A 14800-nucleotide genomic window follows, 5' to 3' on the forward strand; every position below is an offset into this window, starting at 1 on the left:
TTTGTTTAACGATCGTCTTGCGTTAATTTGTTCGCTGTTACATGAAGATCTACATTCTACAAAGAAATTTGTTGTTCGAATGATAAGTATTCCGAGGGCTTGATAACAGATTTACCTTTATAAACCGCAGGAAAATAAATGAAAACGTATGATTATTATCAATGTGTTCACGTTGCGCGTGACTTCGAGTCGAGTATTCGAAATGGAATGTATAGTTTATCGACATAATTAAGTGATACAGCTAGAGTACGTATTTATGTCTGTTACAAATGTATGTGATTGCTTGAAATAAAATCCTGACATCAATATTAAACGAACCGTTTAATTTGTACGGAAGAATCTCATCAGAAACATTTATCCTAAAAATACTCTTTAAGTACAATGCTCAGATATACAAATTTGTATAATATTGCTAGAATACTATTACCTTCTTTTATGTATCTATTAATAGTTACATATACAACAGAGATAAGTATCATATCGTATAATTATTCAAGAGTATTTTTATAGTCGTATCAGTGTTCCTCAACTTTGTGCCTAGCTTTCTCCAGTACCTGCTTCAATTTTGACACCCGAGGGCTCTTCTTCTAGAAATTCATAATAAAGAAGATTGAACACTCTTCAAAATATTTTAATCATCATAACTTACCTCGCTCTCGTTTTTCGCTGATTCAATATCATCGAAAAGTTTACCACCCTCAGCAACACCACAATATTGTTCCAATTGTCGCCTGGTTAACTCCATCACCTCTGAACCAGTCATGTCCCTTAATTGTCTGCAAGTTCTGGAAAAATGATTCATCTTAGAAACATTTTCTCAAAGAAAGCTGAACCTTCTGTACAGATTCTTCATACTTTTCTGAGAACTTTTTGGCTGTCAACCAATTTTGTACTTCTCTGGGTGAAGAAAATCGGTCCAAAAAGACCTTGGGACATAAACTATCTTTGTCGTGCCGTTTCTTCTCCCGGTATATCATTAACACCTGTTTCAGCTCCTCCTGCACCCGTTTCTCAGTGCGCAGTCCTGTAAAAACAAAGCACATCAAACATTAAACGGCTTGATAAGAAATAAAATAATTGTTTTTACCGATGGGAGGTGAATTACTCTTCAATGATTTGGTTGATATGGTTGAAGTAACCGATGACTGACTCTCCAAAGGTGGAGGTGGGGGTGGTGGTGGAGGTGTTGTTCTTCCAGAAACAATCTCCTCAGACACGTTGGCTGGTGGAGGGTGAACTTGAACCAATTCTGTTGATTCATTAGCCTTTGGTTTCTCATTCTCTTTAACTTTAGGTGTTGCTGGTGGTTCTTTAATGATTTCAGTCTGGACAGCAAGTGATACTTTGTTGCTACTGTTAGAGATGACAACATCAGAGGGCTCATCTGTAAAATTGAAATTAGTGTAAGATAGAAATCATAGTAACGTTGATTACAGTCATTACTAAAATTACTTGATACAAATAATGAAACGTTTAAATAAACTTACCCCGCTACTTCTGAAGAACAGAAACACTGAACCCTCTCACATCTAAAAGCACACTTTAAGCAAGCAAAACGACATTAAATCTATCGACGAACGCAGAACGAGTTTACCAAAAAATATAGATGGTTTATATTTCTCACTGAACTACAGGTGGAACGAGTATACTATACGCATAGAGACGAGTACAATAAGTAACCGAATATATTTATTAATCATGTGATGTACATAAATTACAGTGCAACGAAAATACTGGACGGATCGAATCCCCATCCCGTGGACACAGATCAAGAGTTACTCTATCAAAAAAGTGAATACAAATGTAAATTTAAAAGTGTCTTATTTGCAGGCATCGTTAAACAAATTTTTATTCGTTCACTTCCTTGGATCGACTAGTTATCGTTAGAACTTCATCATTTATTTCTGCTTGGATTTCTGCTGGAAGACTGAACAACGAATGGTCGTCGTATAAGTGCAATTACCAAATCAATCCAACAATTGGCGTCTCCTTTGTTTGTACAAGCTTAGATTCACACTGATGCGTACAAACACATTGGACGACACATACAAGCATCAAGAAAGAAAGATCCTCGTCGACGATTGAAGCCATTGATAAAGAATGTAACGAGTCATTAGTCAAGCATGAGAACCGAACATTAATAATAAGGATCTTAATTTAATTCAACGACTTCAATACTGTCGACCCGAAGCTTTTTCTCACGATGAAGCCAAAATACAAAAGTAATAATGGACGGACACAATGATTTCGCTACGGTGTCAGCGGAAACGCAGAATGAACATAAAACATTATATTCGACGGTTTCACAACCAGCCCACGGTTCGACGCTTTTACAACAGTTCTATGAATAAAACTATACATATCGTTTTCTATATTGTTAAAGTATACATATGTATATATATATATACTAAGATTTGGTTAGTCGATAAATATAAAAAAATATGGTATCGCCCTTATGGTCGCTATAAGAAGTACTCGAACACTCTTGACGGGACTAATGATATCCATTGATTATACATATATATCATTAAATAAAAAGAAAGAAACTAAATAAAGTAAGTCGTTGGTGAAATATCAATGAAGATTCAGTGAATCGTTTTCGAACACGTTGTTGATGGTAAAACAGCATTCTCTCCTCTTTTACCTTGACTGCAATTCTATTTTTGATCACAAACTTGTATCAGATAAAAGTTCTTATCGCTAATAAACCTTTTAAGCTGTAACAGAAAGGAGGAAACAAGAGTATACTGATTCATTAGATTGTTATCAAGTTTTACAATTTTCAAAATTCTTCTAAATGTATCCATGGATTGAAGCACAGGCTCGTTTATATGCGATTATAAATTAGAAAAGCTTTTGGATACAGGTCGAAGAATTTGAAAATCACGTGCTCGAAAACGGATATAATATTCTTCCTATTGCGATAACGATGCTGACGATTCGACCTAGATATTAACTCGCATATACTTTCTTCATATATTTATATATATACAAATAGAAAAATACGGTATTGTCATTAAATGAATAAAATAAAAGAGATTATAAATCGTTGAATGATTCGATTAGATAAAACGTGCGGCGTGTACAAAATGATTTCAGACTTAACGTAGACGCCATCGCGTTAATGTGCTCGTTTAATTATCGATGATTAATGGTCAACGTTGACATACTTTGTTCCACGGTGAAAACTATCAGAACGCTTTCAAATGTATACCTCGAACAATTTCAATTGCAAAACTCGTAAAAGCCTTCCATCTTCTTGGGCGGTCTAAAGTGTACGCTGTTGAATTTCTCGATAGGGACTATGTATCGACTTCGTTTCTGACAAAACTATGCGCGGCTAGGAGCCATTATATAGCTTAAAAGTATCGGAATTCACCTTTTTTCCCGAGTCTCTCTTTTCTCACCCAATCTGCCGGCGCTGGAGGTGGAATCGCGTGCGTTCGGTGGGTGGCTTCCGGTCCTGGACTAGTGCTGGTTCTTTCGATTTCTGAATCCTAAAATATAAAAAAATTACACTGTAAAATGTATATTTGGTGAGCGACTGATCAGATAGACGCACGGTCAACATTTTCCATCGATATTCAAAAGGATAGCTAACAAGAAAATTCCAATATTCCATCGCAAATACAAACTTTTTCCCATTAAGAAACGACTAGATATTTAGAAAGCGATTTTCTAATGACTTCAACAATTACAAGCGGTGACACAGTTTCGCTATTGCTCTTCCTTCGAGCATCATCCATTACAGCCATTTTCCCTGTGCAATTATTTTCTTCGAGCATACATGATCGACGGGGGGTCTCACCTCGTAATTATACCCGTGCCCCTGCCTCGGGTATCGGCTCGTGTACAACGGATTGTTAAAAACATCGTTGTCGTTCGAATGAGAAGGATTGTGAGGCGTGACGATTGTGTGAGGCACGTGCGCGACTTGACCTCTGGAATTCCTCGCCTTCCACCACTTCCTGCTATCGTCTAGTATCTCGAGGTATTCGCCTCTTACGACGGTCAGCTCCTTGTCGTTGTTCGCCGTTCGCGGATAAGTGACTTGTACGATCTTCGCGTGTCGGGTGAGCAGGTCGTCCAGCCAGGCCTCCTGTGCCCGTTCCATACCGCCGGCTCTCGGTGTTCTCTCGATCGAATCGACGGATATATCGCTGTGGGCTCTCGTCTGCTCGACCACTCTCTCCTCTCTGTACAACTCGGAGGTAGGCCCGTAATTCCTCTCGAAGTACTCGTTCCCTCCGCGCTCTTCTCTGCTCTCGTACTCCAAGTAGTCGCTACTGTAGTGGGATTCGTCGACCTCCCTATGATTATAATAAGGATCGTTCTGCTGTTCGGGAAGCTCGTCCCTCTTCTGTTTATCGGCGTTCAAGAGCGAAGCTAAGTGATCGTGATCCCTGTCCTCCGGGATCGGATACTCGGGCGACCAACCGTCCATGAAGATAGGATGATACGGTGGCACGTGACCTTTCCATTGATCTCTCGGTATCAACCAGGTATCGCCCAACGAGTGCCATAGTTCAGTCTCTTTGCTGGTGACGCAGTTGATCAATAAATTGACAGCCTCTCTGGTCAACAACGGGGAGACAACTTTGCTCGGTAGATTCGGATCGTAATTGGTGTCGTGGGACGCGTCCACGATCAACGCGAGCGGCGTGAAGAGAAAGTGTACGAGCTCGGGCGCGTTCGGATCGTGAATGTGGGCCTTCAGCTTGGCCAGCAGGTTGAACGAGAGCTTGAACTTCTGGAATATGTCGATGAATTCCATCTCGGGCGGTGGTTTCGCTCTCATTGTCAGCATACCGTCGCCTAGGTTCCTCTTCTTCGACTTCCTGTTCCTTCTTCGACGTTCGAGCTCTTTGGAAGCGGCCGCCGCGTGTTGGAGCCGAGCGATAAATTTCTCGATATCGTCGAAGCAGTGGTTCAGAATCGTCACGTCTCGTTCGTACTTCTCGGAGGACGTGGATGATACCTCGTCGTTGTTCTCCTCCCGGGATATATCGTTCTGACCGTCGGCTATAAAAATGCATTCGATTAGCCCACTTTTACCAGTGTACGCAGACTTTCATGAAATATTCATAAAAATAATAAACGAGAGTAGGATGTACCATTATTAGCGTTAAAGGCGGACACCTGTTCCCGGACGTTGACACCGTTCAAGGGTGGTTCCGGTGGCGGTAGAGTCGGAGGTGGTGGTATACGACCCCTGGGACCTCTCGGCGACCCACCTGGTACCAGTTTACCCATTTGCAACATCTTCAAATCCTCCACCAGGTCCTGGGCCGAGACGCTTTGACACTGGAATATATGCATTTCTGCTCGTTGACCGGAACCGCTGTCATCCGCCACTGTGAAGACGAGAATGTTGTTATACATCTCCATCGGGTCCCTCGACGTGAACGCGGTCGGTTCCTGTATCAACGAGGCTGGGAATCGCTCCATGACGGCCTGCATACGAATTTACCAACGATGCATTAAGTGAAATTGCCTCGAATCCTCGACGTAATGTAATTTCACAAATGTTCCACTTCGTGGTTTATCATTCTACGGTACACGGTTATACAAGCTGCCTCTGAAACGTCCTATATTCGATTAATATTGTTAATATTTTTACCATTCACTCGGTGGAGATCGATGGCCCTCAAATGAAAATCGGTTCAACAGGTGTACCCTAATTATTAAAATAATAATTAACTAACAGAAGCGTAAATTGAAATATTCTATCATAGAAACTAGTATCATTGCTATTGCAAACATGGTACCAGAGATATGTAAGTCACTTGTGCAAACTTGTTATCGGATTAATTATTCATGTCGAATGCTGATAAGACGTTGCTGTTTTTCAGAGGCACTTTGTACATTATATCTGTTCTCGTAGAAACATTCCTATGAATCTTTACCCCGGTCTCATTGTCCATGATCAGTACCCAGTTCCGTTCCAGACGGAGCTGCATCTTTTGACTCCAGATGCCGTTACTCTTCTCCAGCTGCAAAAGTCGTCGCATACCGTCCGCTGGATAAACAATACCGGTTTCTTTCGTGACCGTGAACGTGGCCAAATGCTCCATCATGTAAGTCGGCTCGGAGCTACTGACTCGTCCGCCGGATGTGCTGGATGGACCACTGGATCCTCCATCTAAACACGTTCGTTTACTATGAATCTAGTTAACACTAGATTGCCGGACAAATAGATCCGTCAAAATAGGTATAGCGCATATGGATTTTTGGAACTAAGGAGTGGGAGGGGAAGGAATTAGTATTTGTATATATTTCATAATTCTATTTAAAAAATTATTTAAATTTTTCTATATATACAGCAATAAAATTGTAAATGAGTCAAATTAGGGTAATTTAGTGTTAATTATTCCGGGGGGTCGAAGGGATTTAAAGAATCCCAAAGCGAATTTTTCAATTTCCATCCTCGCCTCAAATTTCAAATAGTGTTAATTATTCCGGAGGGTCGAAGGGATTTAAAGAATCTCAAAACGAATTTTTTAATTTCCATCCTCGCCTCAAATTTCAAATAGTGTTAAGTATTCCGGAGGGTCGAAGGGATTTAAAGAATCCCAAAGCGAATTTTTCAATTTCCACCCTCGCCTCAAATTTCAAATAGTGTTAATTGTTCCGGAGGATCGAAGGGATTTAAAGAATCCCAAAGCGAATTTTTCAATTTCCATCCTCGCCTCAAATTTCAAATAGTGTTAATTATTCCGGAGGATCGAAGGGATTTAAAGAATTCCAAAACGAATTTTTCAATTTTCATCCTCGCCTCAAATTTCAAATAGTGTTAATTATTCCGGAGGATCGAAGGGATTTAATGAATTCCAAAGCGAATTTTTCAATTTCCATCCTCGCCTCAATTTCAAATGCTCCGAATTTACCTTTATTGTAAGTGGAGGGACTGTGCCCGCTGTTGTAGTACGGCATCGTGGCCAGATCAACGTACGCCTTTTATCTGCAACATACAATTAATATTCCATCTTGAACAAATCTATAGAGACATGTTTCTTTTTTTTTTAATAAGAGCAAAGAACTACGTTGAACGTGATTTTGTTGTATCCTAATGACTCAATGATGTTACAATGGTTCGCCAAGCGCAAGGTTTAATAACTTAATGATGGAGGCAGCCGATACTGGCACGTCGCGTATCGTATCCGGCTACCGGGTCATGGGGACCATACTTGGCGGCACGAAAGCCAGCTTGTAACCAAAGTGAAATTCCAATGAGCCTAATTCGCTCGCCAGACATGTCGAGAATTCCTTTCGCGTGCCTTCCACCTATCGAACTTCGATGGTGAGATCCCGCGGACACAATGAGCCGATAAATATTCCTCTTTGACAAACGCTTTTACTGGGACCAGCATCGCGTCGCGTGTCCTGACCAATCGGTTCAAAGGGTTAAAGAGCAACTGACCTCCAATAATAGATGCAATTTTAAGTAGTAAAAATTAGAATTAATTTTCTGGTAATTAAAGGGTTAACATTGCCCCCTAATACCATCCAAGATTTTATTTTAATTTTGATTCTGATTTTAATTTATTTTATATTTTATTTTTGAAAAATTAATATTTTAGAAAATAATTTAATGGAACACCCTGTATGTTCACTTTACCAATCTATAACTCGTTCTCATAAACGTCCATAATTTATTAATTAGATTATCCATGAAAATAAACCGTTCAATTACGAAGATATCGACTTCGATTAATCAGGTATCGATTTATCATATAAATTGAGAAATGAATATATCCGAGTGCTTTAAAAGCTTCGGAATATTCCATAAATTAGATCCAATAGAAATATTATTTCTACGTCTAGAATGTTAGTTTCTTCATTCAGAAACTTCATGAACCTTTAATCGCTTCGAACTTTTTTTTCACTCTCCTCGGAGATGCGTGAGAAACCATGAAAACAACTGGTTTTTGCATAGTTATGCGCGGAGGAATGTGAAATTCTGAATTTGCTTCAAGAGAAACTTATTTAATTCGATGCTTCGTTACGGACGAGAACGTTCTGTATTTATACGGGCAGGTGTTAAATAGAAGCTCCTATATATGCGGGCTTAACGGTGTTATTTGTAAAATTTATCAATCCTTCGATATGGTACCAGCATTTGTAGTAGTAATGTATGTTTAAAGGTCACGTGCATAATGCACCATAACGGGAAGGATGTATTTTTTCGAATTTTTATAAGAAATTTAATATTTATCAGTATATGTTGAAGTGAAAAGATTTTCAAGCCAATTTAACCAGCGCCACCCTGTATAACCTACAGTGGGTGATGAAATTATTAGAGCCACTCGCATAAATTGATGATTTTTTATAAATATCATTAATTCTTAACACTAGATTGCCGGACCGAGTCAATTTGACTCATTTAAGATTTTATTGCTGTATATATAGAAAAACTTAAATAATTTTTTTTAAAACATATGTTGGTTTTTAATAGAATTATGAAATATTCCCCTCCCACTCCTTAGTTCCAAAAATACCATACGTGCTATACCTATTTTGACGGATCTATTTATCCGGCAATCTAAATGAAAACTGAATTAAACAAAGTTTTTGTTATTTTTTTACGATGCATTGACACTTGTAAAGTTATGTCACACAGTTGAAAAAAGTGAAAGTTCTTGACTGGCCTAGAAATTCTTCGGACCTCAGGCCCATAAAAAAATTGTGGAAATATTTATTATTAATAAATGTCAATTGACTGAACGTTTGATAGAAGTATGGGCTAGAAATAAAGTAATCGAAATGAATTGCTTAAAATGCATGGAAAGTATGCCGAAAAGAATTGAGGCAGTAATATAATCTTTTAAATGTACTTGTTTATTTTTATAAGTATTTTTCTGTATTTTAATAGCGGAGAATTATTGATTAAAAATTACGCAATTTAAAAACTTTAAAATTGTGGCTCCATTTCTACACAAACACGAAAAACTCATTTTTCATACTATGACTTTAATAATTTGATCACCCACTCTAGTTCACCTATCCAGTTCCCATGTCGAGCACGTGTATAATCAGCAAGTAAGTATACGTAGTGAAATGTTAAACTCGAGCAAGAGGAAGTTGTCGATAAACCAGCTGGTAGATTGTTGGAGCATTGAACGAAAAATATCCAGCTTCGAATCCCGGTCTTTCCGGTTTGTCTGTCGCGCAATTAAAGCCCGGTAAAAGCGGCGCGATCGCAATTAATATTCGAAATCCAAACGTGGAAAGGTTTGGCCGGCGAACGTTTTCGTCCAGATTGAATGCTTTCACTATGCCACAAGGATTAGTCAGGCCTGGGAATCCGCATAACGGAGAAGGCATTGTTACGTGCCCCTATCAGATGCAACAAAGTTTCATAAACCGCTAAGGATCGCGTTATTGCAATCATAAAAAGTGCCCTAGATTCTGTATAAAATTGAGAAAAAAATAAACTGAATTCCTTATTATATGTTCTATTTAAAAATTGGAACTTTAAGAAGCAACAAACTATCGAACGCCATAAGTACTGTACGAAACAATGGCGAGGTTAGGTTAGGTTGGCAATTGGCATTATTGCAATCATAAAAAGTGCCCTCGATTCTGTATAAAATTGAGAAAAAAATTAACTGAATTCCTTATTATATGTTCTATTAAAAAAATGGAACTTTAGGAAGCAACAAACTATCAAACGCCATAAGTACTGTACGAAACAATGGCGAGGTTAGGTTAGGTCGGCAATTGGCGGTAGATTCTATTGACTCCATTCAACGTGTAGACATTACATTGTAGAGAAGGGGATACAATTGTAAAAGAAGAAAATAAGCGTAGGAGATAGCAACTAGCCTCACGATCTCAAGGGAACCCAACAAACCGTTCCCACCGTCGATGATACAACCCATTTTTATCGAGTCACCTATCGGTAAACGTTACGCAATACCATTAACCGATAGTTCTACGATCCAAATCCGTCGGCCACGTACAATCGTATACATTTGAAATGAAATTGTGCCACTAAATAGCTGTCCTCCTTCTCTATTCTCTAGACACGGTGTATCGTGTCTCATAAAAATGTACGACACCCTGTAACCACCGACTGAATTACTGGAATATTTGTGGTTTCGTACCCGCGTTCAAATTGAATTTAATTACAAATGTACACTGGTGGAATTAATTCTGGACACTTTGAATAAATTAAAACCCCCCTTTCAATTTTTTTTCTATATTCTACTCTATAGTTTGGTCCAGTTGCACCAAGGATCGATTTACATTTTCGATTCGATCATGGCGATTGACTTGTTGGCGGCAGGTTCTCGCATAGTCTTTCAGTTGCGTAGTGAAAATGTCATAACAGCGACCTAACAGTAATCACGTCGAAAAGGGAAGGGAAAAGGAAGGAAGGTGAGTGGGCTTCGTTCATACAGCGGAGATTGAAGTTGCTGAATGCATTTCAAGACCGCGAGCTGAGAATTCCACGGCGAGTCTTTGAAATTCCAGATTTCTGCTCGAATCGAATGTCTATTTACAGCGAACGCGTCGATGGTTTCTCATCTATTCGAGATGGAAATCTCCCGGAGACGGTCACCAACGAGAATAACCATCCGTGGTACGAAATAATCGTGGAAACGTGTTTCGTAAAAATCGAATACCGTTTACAACCACGCGAAAGACGAACCGAGAAGTAGAAAGTGAAGTATCCTATCTACGCTTTACATTTACACCGTTAACGATCGTTCATCACGAGCTGAGGATAGCGGGATTTTAGCTATCTACAGTTTCACTGAAACGTAACGACGGAAATGGAAATTCTTATCGCGGGACGTTCGAAGCTGGAGGTTAAATTATGCTAATTTCCGTCGATTCCACGCGAAAATCGATCTATCGATCGACGAAGACGTTTGGAATTCGATTGCGCGTCGACGAGAAGAGGGAGGTTAGGACGGCATCGTAAGCTGAAGAATAAAAAGTGCGCGACAACGCGGCATATTTACGAGGAAACGACAAGCGCGAGTATAATTGCTTATGGATGCGGGCACGCCCAGCGGAGAAAAATTCATCTAGGGAATGCGCTGAAGTAACCACGTCCTTGACCGTACTTGACAGAAACGGCATTCAACCTTACCATGCCTTCTTCTTCGTCGTCCAACATGGACATTCTCCCAGAAGAACCGACATTAGATACAGACGTTCAGCTTCGAGCTTTTTCTTCGTCGTTCGGTGAATGAATTTTTGACGTAGTAAGGTTAGGTTTTCTGGTGTTTAATCTTTCTTACGGTGTGTCGGATACGCGTTTCGAAATTATAATCGTGGGACCATTTATTTAAGCGGCTTTGTCGCGTCATTAAAATACCTGACATTTTTTACACTTCGAATGCTCGTAAATTAAACATTATAGTAGGCATTCGTTTCGTAAATGCACGAGATGTAACGAGGTTCACGTAATGCAAGAAAATTATGCAGAGGATATTATAGGCGATTTGAAGGCACGTACAATGGAAACAGATCCGCGGCTGCAAAGTCTAAATGACACGGGAAAGGGACGGAAAGTCTGGCATTCTCGCGTTTTCTCGGCTGCATAGTTGCGCGCCTGGTAATCGCATCTCTCCTTGCATACCTGCAACGAATTCTCCAAGGTGCCGCCTCGATAAAGCCCGTTTCCATAAAAGCGACGCAACTAAATTATCGCTACCTGTCAAAAATTTATGAATCTTTTCACGCGTCTCTCATAATTTTTCTATCTTATTCAAATAAAAAATTTTTTATGTATCAATTATTTCTCATGAATTTACATTGAGAAGGTTTAAAAAGATCCAGTTATATGTATTATATACGTAACACGTGTTGCTACGTTCTCGCGCGAAAAAGGGGCAGAATTTATGCGATCGTTAATGTAATCGTTGCACGGTGCAAGGTGATTTACAAGGAACATCGTAAAACCTCATCTTCCCGATTTACAATAATACGAGCAACAAACACTTTGCTCGCATTCCCTTCATTCGCCAGTGCGTGGAACATCTCTTGGATCGCGAAGGTTGTTCACCCTTACAGAGCGATTAAAATCATTCCTAATCTTGTGAGGCGCAATATTCCTTTCCAAATATAAATTTAAGGAAAATTAACGGTTCTTTCAAAATATTTTTTAAATAATAAATAATTGCAATTTACGAGTGACTGAAAATTACTATTAATTTTTTCTAGTAGTCTATGGGCTGCACCTTGCCTAAGAGACATCTAGACCGACAAAGGGTTAATTTAGCTTAAATTAAAGGAGTGAAAAGTTCATTCGATCGGTCCATTCGCTGCGAAACTTGTTCGCGATCGACGGATCAGTAGGTATGCGAGTCGTATTGGCAACTTTCTTTCCACTTTTTCAATGCCCGCACAGCTATCCATCCGCAATATGTTTACTTTCAACAGGCGTTTACCTTTCGCGTTCCCTTACCCTACCCGGGAACAGGTATTTTCTGAAAAGCAGCAACCTGTTACCCGTCGCGTTTCAACCCCTACGCTGCTACTTAAGATTTGAGTTTCTTCAAAATGGCGATCTTTCATTTATTTCCACGTAAGTATTAATTCTTTAAACCTTATAACTGCGTTTAGATGCTCGAAATTGAAACTGGAAAATCTTAACTATTAAAACGTGGCGAATAGTCACCTGTTTCGTGGACTATGATCGTTAGATTAACAAGAATACATATGTGTTATCGAAGAAACAATTTCTAGATAAGTTCGAGCAACTTGTACCAGTTTGCTAACTCGAACGCGATTATTTCTTATCGATATATTATAATGACTAAGTAGATTTGTAAAAGGGTTTAGCATTTTTATGCTTGCGGAAGTGTGATAAAATTCCAACTTGAAAAATCTGTTGTTTATGATAATTAAATGAGTAAATTGTTTGTTGAAATCTTACACGGTTATATTTGTAAGATTATTGCATGTGGTACGAGAATTTAGTACGATACGTTGTAACGCGCAATTTAGCAAAAAACGTACAGCAGCGTTTTAATACGCATGCACTTTGTACGCTAGGATATCGAAGGTCGTTCGATGCAATATCGATGGACGCGGAGTACGGTAAATATTTGCAATTTATGTCACGGCAATCATAATGGAGGAGTACGTAGGTATGTATTTCGTAGGCGTGAATTACAGGTGATTGCCGTACATTCCCGTAGCTGTCGGCGTCTTCTTTCTCGATGGCCCGTATCGTTAAAAAAGTTGAACGGTATAATTGTAAATCTAGGCGAAATAAAACTGCATGTGTACCAAAAGAATAAGTACCGTAAAAACTTGCGAAATAGCCGTCGTAGTTGCACCCAAGTATCGACTATCTCGTCGATAAGAGGTTCCACGTTGTATGTACATACAAGTGTAATTTAACGCGGTACGATTTTATTCGAGACAATCGCGTTTAAAACTCGAAGGCGTTATCGATTAACGATAAACAACGCGGTGTTTGCTTGGATCGGAGAATGTCCATTAGAAATGTCATGGGCGGGGAACCTCCTTACTAAACGACGAAGAATAACACATTCACTATTCTTTCTCATTTCCATAATCAACGATCCCACTACTTTTGCACGCATTAAATTCCTTCGACGCGTTTTCTATATTTAGATACGCTACCTGCGTACTATTAAAAAAGTTAGGTTAAGTTGTCAAAACAGTTAAAGGGAACTGATTAAAGAATGAGGAAATGAATTTCAAAACAACCTGATGAATGAATCATTGTAATAGTGATAAGACGATAAAAATGTTCACTACGATTTACAATTGATCGTTCAAGTATCTTTATGAGATGTATTAGGCGCGCTTGATGTTCGTATAGTTGATGGGGAAAAAAATCCCTTCGAAATAGAAATCCCCTCTTATGGAACGACATTGTTTATCATATAAAGATTTATATTGCAACTATAAGTAAGGACAACTTTTATTGAGATTTGTCACCGAGTACTCCGAACGTGTATCTTTTTTTTTATACAGAATGAAATAAATACGAACATGTGTCAATTACAAAGTATTCGAGTAGACATTAATACCGGGATTTTTCCGACTGAAATCCGTTACCATAACTAGGTACAGTCTACATATACATAGATATGCTCGTGCGTTGATTATTATCGGAGACGTAGAGCAACAGGTGTGACCGCGACAGATTTTCTGCGGGGAGAAATCCACGTCGGTGTACTCGGTACAATGACTCCAGTCCAGAAATCATTTCCATAAATACCTTGACAGCAGCGTTTCACCGAGTCCGCTGGATTTCTGCTTCGTAGTTCGGGACCCGTACGGAACCAGCAGACATTGAAGTATCACAACTCACCCGACGTGAACTCGAACGAAACTGTTTCACTTTGTTTTTTACTTACCTATTTACAAATTTTGTCACAATTAGCACACACCAATAAGGGAAAAAGAGAGAGAAAGAGGAGGGAAAGCTTTTTGGCAGAGAGCTACGTGCCGATCATGCTCGACTGGAAATACCTGAACGACTACCTGATTGCTCTCTGCCTGACCGCTTCTTACCTGCTCTGCCCAGGTGCATTCCTGATACCAAGCTCTCTTATTGGTTGAAGCAAACCTGTAGAATATGGCGCTTAGATCTAACGGAATCGGATAGTTTTGACACGCTGGAATAGAGGTGTACTAAAGATGGAAAAATTGAGAAAAAGGTGTTATTATAATTGAAAAGCAATTGAGTTAAAATAAAATAACCGATATTGTAATTACTGAAACGTATGAAAAAAATAAAACAAAGATAAATATCACAAAATAGTATTACCAAATTAATAAAAAAAGAAACTAAAGAAGAATCAGT

The 14800-nt window shown here is 39.1% G+C and overlaps 1 protein-coding gene and 1 long non-coding RNA gene across 3 annotated transcripts; one reads left to right on the forward strand and one right to left on the reverse strand.

Annotated features, from left to right (window-relative positions):
- LOC117600100 (epidermal growth factor receptor kinase substrate 8) lies at positions 1–14615 on the reverse strand. 2 transcript variants are annotated; one of them, XM_034315100.2, is made up of 10 exons: positions 14213–14615; positions 6888–6961; positions 5907–6142; positions 5115–5454; positions 3809–5022; positions 3380–3497; positions 1106–1384; positions 856–1024; positions 650–785; positions 1–587 (listed from the first exon to the last, which is right to left on the reverse strand). In XM_034315100.2, the coding sequence occupies exons 2-10, from the start codon at positions 6931–6933 to the stop codon at positions 516–518; spliced, it is 2610 nt and encodes an 869-aa protein (XP_034170991.2). In that variant the 5' UTR covers positions 6934–6961; positions 14213–14615; the 3' UTR covers positions 1–515. The 2 variants fall into 2 exon arrangements, with proteins under 2 accessions (XP_034170991.2, XP_034170990.2); XM_034315099.2 differs by having other exon boundaries at positions 1088–1384; positions 14213–14614.
- LOC117600111 (uncharacterized) lies at positions 9581–12786 on the forward strand. The gene is made up of 3 exons (XR_004580385.2): positions 9581–10380; positions 10508–12312; positions 12397–12786. It is a non-coding gene; the product is annotated as an uncharacterized LOC117600111 (long non-coding RNA).
- Positions 14616–14800: the final 185 nt, after the last annotated feature.

Source organism: Osmia lignaria, chromosome 15, assembly GCF_051020975.1.
Source record: "Osmia lignaria lignaria isolate PbOS001 chromosome 15, iyOsmLign1, whole genome shotgun sequence".
NCBI classification, from domain to species: domain Eukaryota; kingdom Metazoa; phylum Arthropoda; class Insecta; order Hymenoptera; family Megachilidae; genus Osmia; species Osmia lignaria.

What these genes read in the sequence shown, in the direction of transcription:
- LOC117600100 (XM_034315099.2), bottom strand. Translation starts at nt 6,933, where the DNA reads ATGCCGTACTACAACAGCGGGCACAGTCCCTCCACTTACAATAAAG. An exon ending in TCCCTCCACTTACAATAAAG is followed by an intron (nt 6,143 to 6,887) that starts GTAAATTCGGAG and finishes GAACGTGTTTAG; the next exon opens with ATGGAGGATCCAGTGGTCCA. An exon ending in CAGCGAAAAACGAGAGCGAG is followed by an intron (nt 588 to 649) that starts GTAAGTTATGAT and finishes ATGAATTTCTAG; the next exon opens with AAGAAGAGCCCTCGGGTGTC.